This window comes from Oncorhynchus masou, chromosome 4 (assembly GCF_036934945.1).
Source record: "Oncorhynchus masou masou isolate Uvic2021 chromosome 4, UVic_Omas_1.1, whole genome shotgun sequence".
NCBI lineage: Eukaryota > Metazoa > Chordata > Actinopteri > Salmoniformes > Salmonidae > Oncorhynchus > Oncorhynchus masou.
This window is the reverse complement of record NC_088215.1, coordinates 14,452,310-14,465,914: the sequence shown is the minus strand read 5'-3', so window position 1 is coordinate 14,465,914 and position 13,605 is coordinate 14,452,310. Positions and strand designations below refer to the sequence as shown.

General features: G+C 44.2%; 1 protein-coding gene across 2 annotated transcripts in view; it reads left to right on the top strand.

The window, feature by feature from the left end:
• The first annotated feature begins 1,263 nt into the window (after nucleotides 1-1,263).
• LOC135524209 (potassium voltage-gated channel subfamily KQT member 5-like) overlaps nucleotides 1,264-13,605 on the top strand; it is a 137,736-nt gene continuing 125,394 nt past the window's right edge. For both annotated transcript variants that reach the window (XM_064951554.1, XM_064951544.1), the window contains exon 1: nucleotides 1,264-2,305. In XM_064951554.1, coding sequence (XP_064807626.1) covers nucleotides 1,959-2,305 — 347 coding nt within the window. In that variant the 5' untranslated portion in view covers nucleotides 1,264-1,958. The remainder of the gene's footprint in view (nucleotides 2,306-13,605) is intronic.

Below are 13,605 nucleotides of genomic sequence, written 5' to 3'. Positions count from 1 at the left end.
CTCCATTGTCCCCTCTCTCCTTTATGTCATTTAATGATCTTTCTGCCATCAAAACAAGTGTTGTCCCTGCATGGTCAGCACTTATATATACAGTATGTCCAAAAACAACCTACATGATGATGAAACATGTTGAATAAGCTCTATAGTAACCTACATTTTTACAGACACTGTTATCCAGAGAGACTTCAAAGAGCAATTAGAGTGCAATTTGGGCACTTTGCCTAGTCGGCTCAGGGATTCAAACCAGCGACCGTTCTGTTACTGGCCCAACCGCTAGGCTACTTGCCACCCAGCCTGTTAGTGCTACCATGCTAACTTCATTGTGTTTGGCTTGACAATGAGCAATTGAGTGTTGGCAAGAGCACAAACAGATCTGAGACCAGGCCACAGACAAGCATGTTCTTGTTCTGAGAAGTGCTATTGCAGTATTGAATACTACAGCGACTGCTTTTCCACAGCGCTTGCGGTATAGACAAGAGGAAATGTGTGTTCACTGAATGAGAAAATAATACGCCACATGCCACAACTTCCTCTACATGCAACAGTTTTACAGCAAAACAACATCTTGCAGAATCGCCATTCAGTAAGAATGCACAATGGATCTGTCTGTTTTTGGTTGAACAAAAGGAACTAACCAAGTTCTCCATCCCCTCATGAATTTGTTTATTTCTGTTTGAAGATCAACCAAGTCTATCATTTAAGTAGTCGGGAAATGTATAAGATATAACAACCTATCCAATGTGTGGGTTATTATACTGCACCGCGTCTCGGGATTTTATTTCAGGCCATGTCACGTGGTCATGGTGTTAGTAGCTGCTGACAGAGAACTAAGAGAAGGGGGGGAGAGGGGATATTAATAAGTGGGAATTCTTCACATAATTATTAATAAATCCGAGACGCTCATAATGATTATTTTTGCTATAGTCTAATGTCATTTTGGGTGGCGCACCGGCGGGTGGAATTCAGAACGACTTTTTCATCTGTGTAGGCGACTGTAGTCTAGATATTTTATACAGATGTCATACCGTTTGCGGTTTATTATTTCCATCGAATGAAATATATTTTTTACTTCTGAATGGAAAATTCATTAAGCTATAGACTAGGCCTACTTAATAGAGCATTCAAATGCGTCTCGTAAATGTTCACTTTAGTTATTTGCATGGTTTTTGCCTTAAATGGAAATTGAATGCCAACGGAATAAAATCGCGGTTTTCAGTGCGACTTGTGTTTCAAGCGCTCAATTGACAATGAAACATCTCTCATCACTAAGGACTCCGCGGCTAGCTGAGCTTATACTGCCAGTTTCCAAGCACGAGGAACGAGGACATGCTGACTCGAAAATATCTGAAGATACGGAATTGTCATCAGTACGTTAACAAATGCTTAAATTGGAAACAATTCGTGTGGTGCGTTCTCTTTAGCATTTAATGCGCCGTATCGGCTGGCCCCAGCCATCCTCGTGCGCCTCCGCCGCTGACATTTATAGTGGAAGCAACAGGCTGAGCTCATCGCGCTGGTGAGAAAGTCGCCTTTCATCGGAGAAATTCACTTCCTTTGTGTTTATGCAAAACCCTACGAGCCGGGTCGTGCTGACTACAACTCCCCTTTAAACTACCTGGGATAGTGGTGACAATTTGTTGAAACTGGACCTCAAGACGCGCCCACTGAAGAAATGCGGGCTTAGTGCATTTCGTTTACGCGCAGGCGACAGACACACAGCTGTGGAAAACCCGACACTGCATGCGGAGTGCTGATTGTTGACAGGGCGAAAGAGGGCGGTCAAAACACAGACGGGTTAAACAGCGTGTCTTGCCTATGGTTTCATATCTAACTCCAAGGAGCTGGAATACCTCATTTGCTGTTCATTCAGAGAGCTCCACATCAACACGTCCAAGACAGCCACGCATGCCCCAGAGGACCTTTGCACATCAGCACTTCATGCCCGCCCTGGTGATGCCATGCCCCGCAACCACAGCGGAGATGAAGGCGGCACGGGGCTCTGGATGAAAACTTCTCCGGGCCACCGCGCCGAGGGCTATGACTTGAAGGATGTGGAGTCCGGCCGAAGGATGATGAACAACGCTAGTGCCGGGGACGGTTTGCTGTCGGCCTCCAGTGCTACAGGTGCCGGGGGGTCGGAGAGCCTGAGAGGAAACAAGGGAGCCCGGCTCAGCCTGCTGGGAAAGCCGCTCATATACAGCGCTCAGAGCGGCCGGAGAAACGTCCGTTACCGAAGGCTGCAAAATTTACTGTACAACGTGCTGGAGAGACCACGAGCCTGGGCGTTCATCTACCATGCGTTTGTGTAAGTGAAACATTTCATACATCTATTTGCATGCTATGAAGTCTTCTTGCGCAGTTGTTTTATTCCGCCATCGGTCAGAAGCTCATGTCTCCACCTGTTGCCTCCACCTCGAAAGATGCTCCTGTAGAGTTCTACCACGATACATGTCTGGACACATTTCTTGGAAATTCATCTAATTTGAATAAGAATGGGGCCATGATATCTGATGATGATCTGAAATTATAATTTCAATCGGTTTTGGACTTTCCAAAAGGCAGTCATTCTCTTTTTTTATTTTGTATTTTTACCATATCTCATCAACAACAAAAAAAAGACAGATTAACTGAACACTTATAACAGACAATCATATGCTGCTGTTTTATTTGTGCTAGACCCTACCCATCTCCAAACCCTGGTCAATTAAGTTGATCTGTTGTATAGCCTACCATGACTACTCAGAAGGCCAATAATGAATGCAGAGAGAAATGTCAAGTCAAATAAACCCCTGGTTGTTTCTAATGTAGTCCATACATTCATCTCATCCATACAAATAACCCAGTACCACTTTACTGTCCAATTGTACAGCTAATTCTGAATTTAAAAACCCCCTCACACTGACTCACACTGTTGAAATGTGCAAATTATTCAAGAGCTTTTGTGAAGTAAACATTGTAGACAATGAGCGGTACAGATGCAGTGTCTAAATTTGACTCAGTTTCTCACAGCAGGACAAGAATCCCTCAGCAACAGGAAATGTGAATAATTATGTGGGTATTTACACTGACTGTACAAAACATTAGGAACACTTGCTCTTTCCATGAAATAGACTGACCAGGTTTTTCCAGGTGAAAGCTATGATCCCTTATGGATGTCACTTGTTAAATCTACTGTTTCAATCAGGTGTAGATGAAGAGATGTTTAAGCCTTGAGACAATTGAGACATGGATTGTGTACGTGTGCCATTCAGAGGTCAAATGGGCAAGACAACATATTTAAGTGTCTTTGAATTGGGTATGGTGGTAGGTGCCAGGTGCACCGGCTTGAGTGTGTCAAGAACTGCCACGCTGCCGGGTTTTTCACCCTCAACAGTTTGCCATGTGTGTCAATAATGGTCCACCACCCAAAGGACATCCAGCCAACTTGACACAACTGTGGGAAGAATTGGAGTCAACATGGGCCAGCGTCCCTGTGGAACAATTTCAAAACCTTGTAGAGTACATGTGTATATACTGTATGTGGAAATGTATATCAAATATTTAAAAAAATTGTAGGGGTTGATACATTTTTCGTTGGGGCTAATCAGGTCTGACACATTTATGTGGAAATGACACAAGCTTTAGGAGCCTTTTTAAACCTTGATTACACTACAATAATCAGTACATGATCACAAACAAACGTATGTTGTAACAGACTACAATGTTGAGTAGGCTACAGTGATGAGAATGAGCACTATATACATTCATATGAGCACACCTTATACGAGTTCTGTGTACCACTTCTATGCGAGTTCTTTATATAAGCACTGTGTATGGGTTATTCTGCAGGGCCCTTACAGTGTTGATATCAAGCAAGTACTTGAGTTCTGCTTCTATAGGCCTACCTCACTTCTATATGAGTTCAGCATACAAGTACTTTATATGAGTCTTCTGTTTGGCCCCGAGGGGCCCCAGACCAGATACAGGAAAGAGTCCATCTTCACCGCGCTTCGGTCTCTGTCCATCTGGTCTCCGTCAGATGGCCTCCGTTTGTTGACCAGGCGACCAGCTGCATTTGATTTCCCGGCGTGTGACAGTGCTGTTATCACGGTCTGTCTCCCTGAGGCTGGCTGGAGGAAGGAAGTGTGTGTGGATGAGTGCAGGGTTCTGAGTGTGTTTTGAGAATCAACATTCTGGGTTCATAGGGGAAGATTTAGCTAGTTTGTGTGTTGGGGGAATCTGCAGATCAATTGTGGGATCACAGTTCCTTGCATTGACAGGCAGCGTATCAAATTGATCATGTTTTTCCAAACATGCCTCATCATTGTGCCATTGAACCATGCATAAGACCAGTAGGCCTATGTGTATTGTGTTTCTGATACAGTACAGTATAGATACATTATTTGAGCATTCTTTCTCTACCCACTGCAATGTAAGAAATGAGAACAATATTCTTACTACCCACAAAGCATCACTGTATTATTGCTCAGTGATATCATTGTGTCTGGGGTCATCATCTCTGGAGGTGGCTGTCCTTTTTTATGATCCCCTGAAGAGTGTGTCCATTTTACGTCCCCTAGTTGTTCATGTAAGCTCAGCAAATAAAAAGATGTCCCTTTTTCAGGACCCTGTCTTTCAAAGGTAATTTGTAAAAATCCAAATAACTTCACAGATCTTCATTGTAAAAGGGTTTTAACACTGTTTCCCATGCCTGTTCCGTGAACCATGAACAATTAATGAACATTCACCTGTGGAACGGTCGTTAAGACATTTAAAGCTTTCAGATGGTAGGCAATTAAGGTCACAGTTATGAAAACTTAGGACACTAAAGAGGCCTTTCTACCGACTCTCAAAAACACCAAAAGAAAGATGCCCAGGGTCCCTGCTCATCTGCGTGAACGTGCTACAAGGAGGCATGAGGACTGCAGATGTGGCCAGGGCAATAAATTGCAATATCCATACTGTGAGATGCCTAAGACAGCGCTACAGGAAGACAGGACGGACAGCTGATCGTCCTCACAGTGACAGCCCAAGTATGACAACACCTGCACAGGATAGGTACATCCGAACATCACACTTTCGGGATAGGTACAGGATGGCAACAACAACTGCCCGAGTTACACCAGGTACGCACAATCCCTCCATCAGTGCTCAGACTGTCTGCAATAGGCTGAGAGAGGCTGGACTGAGGGCTTTAGGCCTGTTGTAAGGCAGGTCCTCACCAGACATCACCGGAAACAACGTCGCCTATGGGCACAAATCCACCATCGCTGGACCAGACAGGGCTGGCAAAAAGTGTTCTTCACTGACGAGTCGCGATTTTGTCTCACCAGGGTTGATGGTCAGATTCACGTTTATCGTCGAAGGAATGAGTGTTACACCAAAGCCTGTACTCTGGAGCGGGACCGATTTGGAGGTGGAGGGTCCATCATGGTCTGGGGTGGTGTGTCACAGTATCATCGGACTGAGCTTGTCGTCATTGCAGGCAATCTCAACGCTGTGCGTTACAGGGAAGACATCCTCCTCCCTCATGTGGTACCCTTCTTGCAGGCTCATCCTGACATGACCCTCCAGCATGACAATGCCACCAGCCATACTGCTCATTCTGTGCATGAATCCTTGCAAGACAGGAATGTCAGTGTTCTGTCATGGCCAGCGAAGAGCCCGGATCTTAATCCGCCTGGGACCTGTTGGATCAGAGGGTGAGGGCTAGGGCCATTCCCCTCAGAAATGTCAGGGAACTTGCAGGTGCCTTGGTGGAAGAGTATGGTAACTCAGGAAGAACTGGCAAATCTGTTGCAGTCCATGAGGAGGAGCTGCACTGCAGTACTTAATGCAGCTGGTGGCCACAACAGAAACTGAATGTTACTTTTGATTTTGACCCCCCCCTCCCCTTGGTTCAGGGACACATTATTCCATTTCTGTTCGTCACGTGACAGTGGAACTTGTTCAGTTTATGTCTCAGTTGTTGAATGTTGTTATGTTCATACAAATATTTACACATGTTAAGTTTGCTGAAAATAAACGCAGTTGACAGCTGGAGGACTGTCAACACACACACACACACACACACACACACACACACACACACACACACACACACACACACACACACACACACACACACACACACACACACACACACACACTACATGTCAATGTTTTAAACGTATGTCAATTTGAAAGTATTTTGTAAGATTACAGACAAAAAAAATCGAAATATGTTTTGCATAAGCAGCAGAGGACAACATTGTCAGTGCAATTTAGGTAAAATGTGTAAAAAAAAGTCTGTAAAAGATTACAGACAAAATACTTAAAAATGTACATACGTTTAAAACGTTGACATGTAGTGTGTGTGTGTGTGTGTGTGTGTGTGTGTGTGTTGACAGTTGACAGTCCATTTCTTCGTTATGTGCTACACCCCAGTAAGACTATAGCTGTCTCCATTGGCGTCAGCGGGATCCTAATCAATCAAACTCGGGCGACTAAGGGGTGGGGTGCTTACATCATTACTGCATTGTCAGTTTATTTGTTATTAGAGCCCGTGAATCTGATAGGCCAGATTTGTTGATCATATTCTGGACTGCAGAAGCTTGTCTCTTTGGGAGCGCATGGTTGGTTGGATCATGGCTGGGAAGTTAGTGAGTGATTTCTTTTAGCCCTGGGGAGATGAGCAATAGTAGAGTAATAGATATGAAGGATATCCCCCCCCCCCGTCGCTTAACTATAGATTATGACACTGAGACTGATTGGTAATGGATTACACTGTGATTGCCTTAATGTTTACCGAGTCATCTGTAGTGATTAGTGTGAAGGGGCAATAGTTAGCCTTAATATGCAGTTGAATGGCTTCTTCACTGTGTTATCAGCTTTTAGATATCCAATGGAAGTAAATGTTGGTGATTTATTATAGACTAGCAAACTCAAAATGATGCTATGTCTGCGCTATACTGTACATGTTCATCTTTGTCAACTTGAGGCTTTTCAATTCGCAGTTGTTTAACAAGGCAGACAGGCGAAGGCAACCAAATTTCCGTGTGACACGTGATCGCAATTGTCATCGGGTCATTAGCAATGTTAATACTATGATAAATTAATCCGGATATATGACATGCCTTTCATATAGTTTGTTTCGTTTTTTTTTTTTTTTAAAGGCATGATGTAAGAACGACTGTTTATTTGTGTTGTTATTGAAGAGGGGACTTTAACCAGTCCATCCCACCTTGAAAAGCCCCCGTGACTCTTCTGAAGCTCTACTTTACATGACTCACATACCTGGGGCCCTGGGTGTCTGTGTGTGTTGTGTTGGTTCCTCATCTGCGTCCTAGAGATGACCGTTCCTTTAACTAACAACTTCAGAATACTCTGGGTATGAATGAAGTGGATGTCAGAGGGGATTTACGGAGATCGTCATGTTTTCGCAGAGCACTTTCTACTTTTCACTAATATTCCTTGGAGAAAGTCATCATTTGTAATTGGATTTGCCCAAAATCCCTCTGCCATTTATTTTGTTCAGACATGTAAAGAAGTCATTAGTACCCAACAATAAAAATTGGTTCCAAAAAAATCCCCAATCCCTCAATCACATTATTTTACTACAATATGTCTAAAAACCAAGACAGTACCCTGGCCCTGAACCAAATTGGATTCGTCTGATGACTGAGTCCAACACAAGATGTTTTTTTTTGTGTTTACTCCAATTCCAATGTCTCATAATTCTTGCCTGGCTATTTCAGTGAGCATTTTGACAACTCACAGAAGTTCCCCCTTTGTCCCTGGCCATGCTTTCAGGCGGGTATTGACAAGCACTCATCCACCTGGGTCCTTCACCTTTTCCTTGCCAAAACAGAAGGGACAGGCACAGAAGACTGAAGTGCACTTTAGCGAAGGATTCAATCTAGTAATATCCAGATCTACACCCTCCATATTAACATGCTCTACCTCTACGACCTTTGACCTAGCACGCATACCGTGTCATTTACATGCAAAAATATCCGTATCGCATGAACAACAGTGGGTGGAACCCTAATACGACACGACCGCTACAAGGGTCAAGAAGAAGATCACAATTTCCAATACTAAATTCATCCATTTGTATACAAGGTTTCATATCATAAGATCATGGACGATTATGTTCACAGCCTCAAATACTTCATACTTCATGGGGTGGCAGAGTAGCCTAGTGGTTAGAGCGTTGGACTAGTAACCAGAAGGTTGCAAGTTCAAACCCCTGAGCTGACAAGGTACAAACGTGTCGTTCTGCCCCTGAACAGGCAGTTAACCCGCTGTTCCTAGGCTGTCATTGAAAATAAGAATTTGTTCTTAACTGACTTGCCTAATTAAATAAAGGTAAAATGATTATATGAGATTGCATATGGAGCCAAAGCAGGATATGCTATGTATTTATCCATTTGTGAGTGGGAGAGCAGGACTGAGGGCCTGTGCCTAGCTGACTGCATCACTGTCTGCCGGGGACTGGTTTCCCTTCTGCCACCCGCCCCACTCCTCCCCCAACACTCAGACACAGTGCCGCCATTCATCTTACCTTTGGATTAACGAGATCTTATCCCTGCAAGTATGTCAGGGGCAGGAGGAAATGGATACGCACATGGAACCTTCCGACTCGTCGGGTACCTGCGCTGGCATGCGGGTGTACACTACATGGTTTTGGGCCTGATTTACCTGTCCCAGACAAGTTTTTGAGCACGGAGACAAAACCCTCATGTCGTTGCCTACTCGAGGCACGCGTCTGTCACCGATGCTCGTTTAAAGTTATCGGATCAGAGACGCAACATGAGGGCTACCGACCGTGTCTTCGAGCTGTCCCAGACCTCTTTATCTTTTTAAACGTGTTTTATTTCATCAACACACAATCTGCAATGCTCTTGTAGTGGGAGTGGTGCAGTGACACGTTTTGAGAACGGTGATCAGCAATAGCCAATGAGAGCTCGCCAGAGAGGGTGGTCGTTCCCGAGCATGGCCAGGGTGGTGGTTGCAGAGTCTGTGGTGGATGTTGGATGAATGGTATAACACTGACAGTAAGCCTTCTGTGCATCACACCCCAAGGTGTTATGCAAGACTGTAATTTTTTTTGCAATCTCACCCGCTCTATGGTTGAGGAAGTAAGTCATTTCCTCATGCAGAATCAATAGAATTATAATTTTTTGATTTTTATGAAACTGAGATCAAATAGACATATCCTTGAGCTGCTGCAGGCAATCCATCTGTCACTCAATTTGACACGTTGAAATGCCACATCTTCTTCTTCCTGGAATCAGCCTACTCCACTGCCATGTTGTCCTTTTCCGGTTTCTCCCGCCTCGAGCAAACCCGCATTCATCAACACACCAATGAAGAAGACCCACGTCATGCACCCATACTACACTGATACACACTGCAATGGAAGTGATGGTGCCAATGCTATTCACATTCTACACTGCGCACGTTGTCAGTGTAATGGCCGCTCCTCGGCCTAGACAGATCAAATCAAACGTATTTAAAGTTCATTAAAACATGGCATGCAGTACATTGTGTCACTGACTAACCAACCCAGAGCAATGTCAATAGATTCAGTAAGATCCCATACACTCTCCCTTGTTTATTCTACTGGAAGGCATGTGTAGTGTGTACTATCTAGCTCTCTGACTCAACGGAAAAAGCGCGAGTCTTCCCGCTCAGTCAGGCGAAGGTGAAGTCATTCAGAAGCTCCGACCCAGAGCCAGTAAACACTGTGTCCGGCGGTGTGATTCAGTAAGATGCATAGTTGTTAAGAGAGGGGTGTCTTTTGAAAGAGGACAGAGTGTTTTGATAGTCACAAGGAGCCCGCGTGACACAAAGCAGAAGCGTCAGACAGACGCACTTGACGGCAGAGAAGACTGCAGCTGGTTGAAGAAAGGCCAGAACAGAGTTGATGACGAGAGGAAGCTTGAATAGGGACGTTGATGCAAGGAAGGAGTGCAAGTGTGTGTGTGTGTGTGTGTGTGTGTGTAAGGAAGCTTGTTTGCAGTGGTGGAAAAAGTACACAATAGTCATACTTGAGTAAAAGTGAAGTCACCCAGTAAAATACTACTTGAGCAAAAGTCTGAAAGTATTTGGTTTTAAAAATACTTAAATATCAAAAGTTCATGTAATTGCTAAAATATTTATTATTTAACTAGTCAGTTAAGAACAAATTCTTATTTATAATGACAGTGTGTTAGCTGGATTCGATCTAGCAACCTTTCGGTTACTGGCCCAACGCTCTAACTACTAAGTTACCTGCCACTCCAATATCAAAAAGTAAAAGTATAAATCATTTAAAATTCTAATTATTCAGAAAACCACACTCCACCACTTTCTTGTTTTTTTTTAATTTAAAGATATCCAGGGGCACACTCCAGCAAGAATGTTTGTTTCGTGAGTCCACCAGATCAGAGGCAGTAGGGGTGACCAGGGATGTTCTCTTGATAAGCGTGTGATTTGGACCATTTTCTTGTCCTGCTAAGCATTCAAAAATATAATGAGTTCTTTTGGGTGTCAGGGAAAATGTATGGAGTAAAAAGTACATTATTTTATTTAGGAATGTATTCAAGTAAAAGTAAAAGTTGACAAAAATAGAAAAAATAAAGTACAGCTACACCAAAAAACAACTTAAATACTACTTTAAATTATTTTGACTTTAGCAATTCACGCCGCTGCTTGCTTGAGACGTCTGCAGTAGGACTGTGTGTGTGTGTGTGTGTGTGTGTGTGTGTGTGTTTGTGTGTGTGTGTGTTTGTGTTGGGCCCAAGAAGAGCACAGGCGGGGGAGTGTTATAGACTTCGTGCTCTGAAGACGTGCCACAAAAATGTTCTCCCCATTCATCCACCCAAGTGGCCAAACATCTCGCTTGTGTGACAAAACACATGCTAATTATATTTAAACCATATTTAAATCTTTATATATATATTTTTTTTCTGACATGCTCTCCTCGTTGACAACATTTATATTTGACTCTCTGCATAGCCTGCTTCTGTATCACACAGGCTTTTGGACCAAGGACTCTCCTTGGACTAGCTAAATTCACACACACACAAATCGTCCGAATTGGATGATTCATGAAATAAGATTACACCAGATGTATCGAACTCCGTAAGGTTGAAGATCCAGTCCTACTTCTGTAAAGAACTCAGCTTGAACTTAGCTTGTTGAAAACCTGTCAGACTCTCACACGAACCATCAGACATAGGAAACGCACTGTTATCGGATATCCCATTTACATTTACATTTAAGTCATTTAGCAGACGCTCTTATCCAGAGCGACTTACAAATTACCCGACCTGCATGTAGTTGTACAGGTTCTAGCATGTAGTTGTGCATTTACTTCCATATAGCCCTATATGCCTATGTGAGTCACTATGAATAGCCTCCGAAACACAGGTGTCTAATTTCAGGACTATGTTTGCACTGAGGGAGTTCCCACATAACTGTTTTTAGAGATGGCCGAGCCGCAAACATAGAAACACACAGGGCACTTCCACACAGGCACACGTTGCTTTAGCTAACGAACAAACCTCACTCATTTACCGAAACCACATCTCAACCATTTTCCTCCCGCATGACCTTAGGTTCTGAGAAAGCTGTGCGGCGTTGTTTGATCTCAATGACACCCAGATCTTGTCGTTTTACGTAGAGGCCCACTTTCAGTTTGCTTATGGGAGGTTTGTGTAACTGACAAGGGCACAGCCAATCATATCTGGGCTCTCCATCCGTATCGGGACTACTGAGAAAAGTAGCCCACGACCCAGTTCTTTGCCATCATCATCATCATCATCATCATCACCATCTCTGTTTTGATCCTTCTTTCTTTCTTTTGCCGTTTTTGTTCTCTGCAAATCCTCCCGCCTGTTTCTCTCACCAACCCATCTCTCTCTTTTCCTTCCCTTCTTTTCTCTCCACCCCAATTGTTTCTTTGATATTATGTCTCTTCTCCTCTTATCTCCCACTGTGACCAACACAACAACAACAACAACAACAAAACAACTCCCGCTCGATGACATACTCTCCACTGCTCGTCGGGTATAACTGCAGAGATCCCCCATCGCTGTCCCTCTCTCTGGGCTAAAGCCTCACTCTGCCTTTGCCAACGGGGCTTCTCCGCACTGCTCTCTAACCCCGTGGCCGATGGAGATACTGCTTGTTTGAACCGCTGTCACGGCGCACGGCTAGCATGAGTGGCGAAGCATATTGAGGAGCGAACTACCATAGCGAGGACACAGACATTCTGAGCCAGGAGGGAGTAATAGAGCATACGAGCATGAATTTAAAGCCTGAGCAGTACCCATGCTGGCGACATTCAGGCCTTACCCAGGCCCGATGCTGCCAAATTTAAGGCCCTGCCTGAAAACCGAAATCCGCAATCAGCAATAACTTCCTCCGTTAGTAAATCCATTAGCTGCTCCTCTCTGTCTGCCACTCGCCCGCACTCTGCTCCTGCCTGCTTTGAGTCTGTGAGTATCCATAGCAACGGCTCGGCCTGGGCTGCTCAATGACGATACATGAGAGAGCAGTGAGCTGTTAGCTACTTTTCCGTCACTCTAAACTCAGATAGAACTCAACGTTATTATTTTCTCTCCTGTTTTATATGTGAAGCACTTCTGACACCATGATATGATAGTCAGATAGGACTGTACTACAGCAGAGCACGGCTCAGCTTCAAAACGTTAGTGATCAATTTAGTGATACCACAGCCCTACCCATTCCCTGGTTAGTGATGAAAAAAATCATCCCTACCCACCCCGAACCCAATGTATAATGTCGTGGGTCTGTCGGGCTCGGGTCGTGTAGCAGAGCTCTAGGGAGGGCGCACGTGCGTCGGCTATCTGTCCTCTCCTGGCTTTGTTGTCTTGTTAGCTGTCTCCTTTACTGTGCTTATGTTGTTGTTGTTGTTGTTTCTGTTCCTCCAGCTTTAATCACAAATGGGGGAGAAATGGGGCCAGCAGATGCTAGCCTCTGAGGGAGATGGAGGGAAGGCTACTTGACTCATCTCATCTCATAACTCCTTTTTTTTGTCCTTGGTCTGAGAGAGCGTTATGAGGATTTGGACAAATAACTTGGGATTTGAAGGGATTCGGAGAATGTGTCATAGGCCTATCCACAATAGATCAAAGAAGCTAAGATGTTCGACCTCCTGCTTGGATTGTAAGTAAACCCAACCATCCCTCAAAAAAAGGGCAATTTTCAGGGTACAGTACGTCATCTCCATAGCAACCATCAAGGCCGTTACTAGACGGGGTGGTAGGCTGAAGAAAATGCACACTCTAATGTCTCTCTCATCTGACCAGTATAGCTCTTCTTACCAAACAGCTAACACACTGTCACCCACCGCTAGGCTAAAGCTACTCTAGTTAGCCATGGGAGAAAATTAGCCACTAGCTGTGCCCGGGTCGCGTGTGGATGTCCAAAATGCAGCTTAGTGGAATCTTCACAGGGTGCCACATAGTATTTAATGCAGCACCGTCTTATGAGAGAGAGAGAGAGAGAGATGAATCCCATGTATTAGAGATGAATCCCATGTATTAGAGATGAATCCCATGAGAGAGAGAGAGAGAGAGAGAGAGAGAGAGAGAGAGAGAGAGAGAGAGAGAGAGAGAGAGAGAGAGAGAGAGA